The sequence below is a fragment of the Zingiber officinale genome, chromosome 8A (genome assembly GCF_018446385.1).
Source record: "Zingiber officinale cultivar Zhangliang chromosome 8A, Zo_v1.1, whole genome shotgun sequence".
Lineage (NCBI taxonomy): Eukaryota > Viridiplantae > Streptophyta > Magnoliopsida > Zingiberales > Zingiberaceae > Zingiber > Zingiber officinale.
In genome coordinates, this window is record NC_056000.1 from 51,045,900 (window position 1) to 51,049,311 (window position 3,412).

Genomic DNA, 3,412 nt, shown 5'->3' on the forward strand with positions numbered 1-3,412 from the left:
CACCAATTAAATAAGTTAAATATTATTTTTGGTTAATAACGATGAAGTTAAACACAAAATTATAATTCTTTATCAATAATTATACTAAAGACGATTATTTAATTTCATCAATTATTTTTGGTTAATAATTTTTTTTAACTAAAGACGATTATACTTAATGCATGCATTATATTCTTAAAACCCCTAAAAAGCATTATATGTAAAAAAAATATTGCAAAAAACCCTCTAATCTGGTCTCTTTCTCCTTCCTTTAAAATATACATATACACGCTGTTGATATATAGCCAATACAACGTCTGTTGGCGACCCGCGTGCTTGCCTCTCACATGCACGGAGGCACCTCATCGGAAGTGCCTCTCCGCATGAGAGACGCCCACACACATTGCATGTGTAGGTTATAATGGTCGCGTGTGTATATATATAGTTTAATAACATAGAAATATTTTTTAATCAAAAATAAAGTTATCAGTATTGATACTGATAGCCGACGCTTTGGTCGTTCATCAGCTCCACGCCTCCACCATCCGCTCGATCTCATCCCAGTTGCCGTCGTTGAACCAGTCGTTCACCTCGAAGCCTGTCGTCTCCGGCGCCGGCGCCGGAGCCAGTTGCTCGAACGAATAATTGTTCCATAGATATTGCCCTCCATTATTAATTTCATAAAAATTATCACTCTTATTTTCCTCGTAATAACAATTATAATAATTGTTATTATTATTGCTTCTGGCGGATTTGCCCTCTTCATGCGGACAAGGGGAGGAGGCGGCCGCCTGATCGGACTCGAAGCTACTCGCCTTAGAGCTCGAGTCGCTCGGAGCAGCAAGGTCGTCGGTTTTCTCGCTGAACTTCGCCGGAGATTTGCTCTTCTTGCAGGAACTCGCCCTCTTGAAAATTCGACATATCGTCCAAATTTCCTGCATGCAAAAAAAAAAAAAAAACAAAAATTAAATAAAAACATCAGATCGATCAAGATTTTTCTCGAACAAGAATAGATCCACACACCGCTTGATGATCTTGCAGAGTGCTCTGCTTTTCATTGTTGTTGTTGTTGTCGGAAAGAGGAGGGAGACGGAACTCGTGCATCATCCAGTCCGTCTTGGTGCCTTTTCCGGCGCTCCCTCTGTAGTAAACCAGTGACTTCTTGAGGCCGATGCAGGCGTCGCCGCCGCCAGAGCCGCCGTAGATGGAGCGGTCGATGCCGGTGGCCTTCCAAAAGCCTGAGCCGGTGACGCGATTCGGCCGGATGCTGTTCCTGTACTTCCTCCCTCGCAGGCAAAAGAAGTACCATTCCTTCTCTACTCCGCCGCCACTGACCTCTGCTCATAACAAATATCAGTTTAAAACATGAAACAGAGATTTTTTTTTTTTTAAAAAAAAAATCTTAAAATAATCATTAATTAATTACTTGGAAGATCCCAAGGATCGTGCTTGTAGATGTCGATCTCCCTGATGAGGTCGATGGAGAAGGCTTTCCTCCGCACCTTCCGCCTGAGGTAGAAGCTGAGCAGTTCCTCGTCGGTGGGGTGGAACCGGAACCCGGGAAGGAACACCTCCTCCTCCTCTTCCTCTAACGCCGCCGCCACCACCACTTGCGCCGCCTTCTTCTCCATGATCATCTTCTTGTCCTCCATTTGGTAGATCCTCTCGGAACGGATGGTCTGTTTATATATACTCGTGTGAATTCATGGGTGATGGTCAATTCTTTCATTTGACTCTTTATAAAATTTGTAATTATATATTTCTGATTTGACTTGTTCCAGGACATTGATTCGGTGCATACTTTTCTCAGACAGGATGCAAACCACTATTATCATCATTTATTCGTATTGAAGTTCAATGGAAGGAGAAATCACATAGTCAAGAGGTTTGTTATCTGTACATCCGGTTTCCGATTTACTTTTGAAAATCGGAGGATCACTTTGAATGCCCGGATATATAAAGGTTCCAGCACCAAATGGATGTATATATATATATATATATATATATATATATATATATATATATATATATAATCGATTGAAAATAATAATAGTTATTCACACTGATGTCCCATCCCAACTAGATATTTATAGATCCTATACTTATTTTATTAATTGATATCTAATTTTATATTTAAATAAAATTAATTATATTTTTTAATTCTTTAATTTAATATATTTTATCTATTATTTATTCATAAATATTTTTTATATATTATTTAATATAATATAATAATGATTTAATATAATTATTTTAATATTAATATTTTATTAAAAAATAATACAAAACGTTGGTTGAATTTTTCAAAAACTTTAATTTGGTTGAATTTTTCAAAAAAAAAACAACGTTCATGTTTTTTTTTAAAAACGTGGATTGATTCCAAATAGATTTAATTTATATATATATATATATATATATATATATAATAATTATCGTTGCTCACCCAAAAGGTTGTCGGTTGCATGCCACAAACAGAAATAATACTTTTCAAATATTCCCCTCCAATGAGAATACTTAAAAGAGAAATAATAGATGCTCTAATGGGTATATTGAAGTCGTTGGCGCTATGATAATATTGTAGGATATTTTAATTATCATTTATATATTCATGATTTAATTTCAAGGTATGATATATTTATAGATTTTTTTTTTTTCAAATAGGACATCCAACTAAAGAATGTTGGACTGCTGAGCTCGCCGCCATGCACGTTTCCTGATTTATCCTGGTAGTCAGTGGAAAAATTTTGTGGGACTGGGGTGATCACCCCTGGGCTAATTTGTTGAATCCCGTGGTTGTTTTGATATGATCAACCAAGTTGGTTAGGTCATGCTTGTGTTTGATCCCTGTGTCTGAGTGTGCAGGAGCTTAGGAGCGCAGGAAGTCGAGCGGAAGACGCAGCTAGCGAGAAGGACGACACAGGAAGGGAGCCGATGGGCTCGGTGCGTCCGAAGGACGAGAGAGCTGCGGAAAAGTACACCGGTGGGCGAGAAGAACGTGCGCGGCGTTCGAGGGACGTTAAGCCGGGGAGGAAGACTGCTCGAGGAGAAGGCCGAAAATTGGGTTCGGGTGAACCCTATTTCGGTTGGCTGTAATCACCCAAACAAACGGAGCCTCGGAAGTCAAAGCAAACAAGAAACGGAGCTGAGAAGACTGCTCGAGGCGCCTTCAACCAATGTTGAAGGCGCCTCAAGCTAGGCGCCTCGAGCCTCAGTTTGAGGCGCCTCAAGCACTGAGGCGCCTCAGACCTACTTTGAGGCGCCTTCAGCTTGGTCAAAATTCACCGTTCGCAGCGGATAGAGTTCTATCCGCTACACCGAGTTAGAGGCGCCTTGGACCCTTGGGATAGGCTTTCCAGGAGCTATAAAAAGGCCCCTGGAGCTAGGAAATAACCAATAACTCAGTATTCAACTCCGTAATCAATTCCTAGCAACT

The 3,412-nt window shown here is 39.8% G+C and overlaps 1 protein-coding gene across 1 annotated transcript; it reads right to left on the bottom strand.

The window, feature by feature from the left end:
• Nucleotides 1-229: 229 nt before the first annotated feature.
• LOC122011781 (transcription factor JUNGBRUNNEN 1-like) lies at nt 230-1,631 on the bottom strand. The gene is made up of 3 exons (XM_042568161.1): nt 1,406-1,631; nt 1,003-1,316; nt 230-914 (listed from the first exon to the last, which is right to left on the bottom strand). Exons 1-3 carry the CDS (start codon nt 1,629-1,631, stop codon nt 504-506), a joined length of 951 nt encoding a protein of 316 aa, XP_042424095.1. The 3' UTR covers nt 230-503.
• Nucleotides 1,632-3,412: the final 1,781 nt, after the last annotated feature.

What these genes read in the sequence shown, in the direction of transcription:
- LOC122011781 (XM_042568161.1), bottom strand. Translation starts at nt 1,631, where the DNA reads ATGGAGGACAAGAAGATGATCATGGAGAAGAAGGCGGCGCAAGTGGTG. An exon ending in CGATCCTTGGGATCTTCCAA is followed by an intron (nt 1,317 to 1,405) that starts GTAATTAATTAA and finishes TGTTATGAGCAG; the next exon opens with AGGTCAGTGGCGGCGGAGTA. An exon ending in CTCTGCAAGATCATCAAGCG is followed by an intron (nt 915 to 1,002) that starts GTGTGTGGATCT and finishes TTTTGCATGCAG; the next exon opens with GAAATTTGGACGATATGTCG.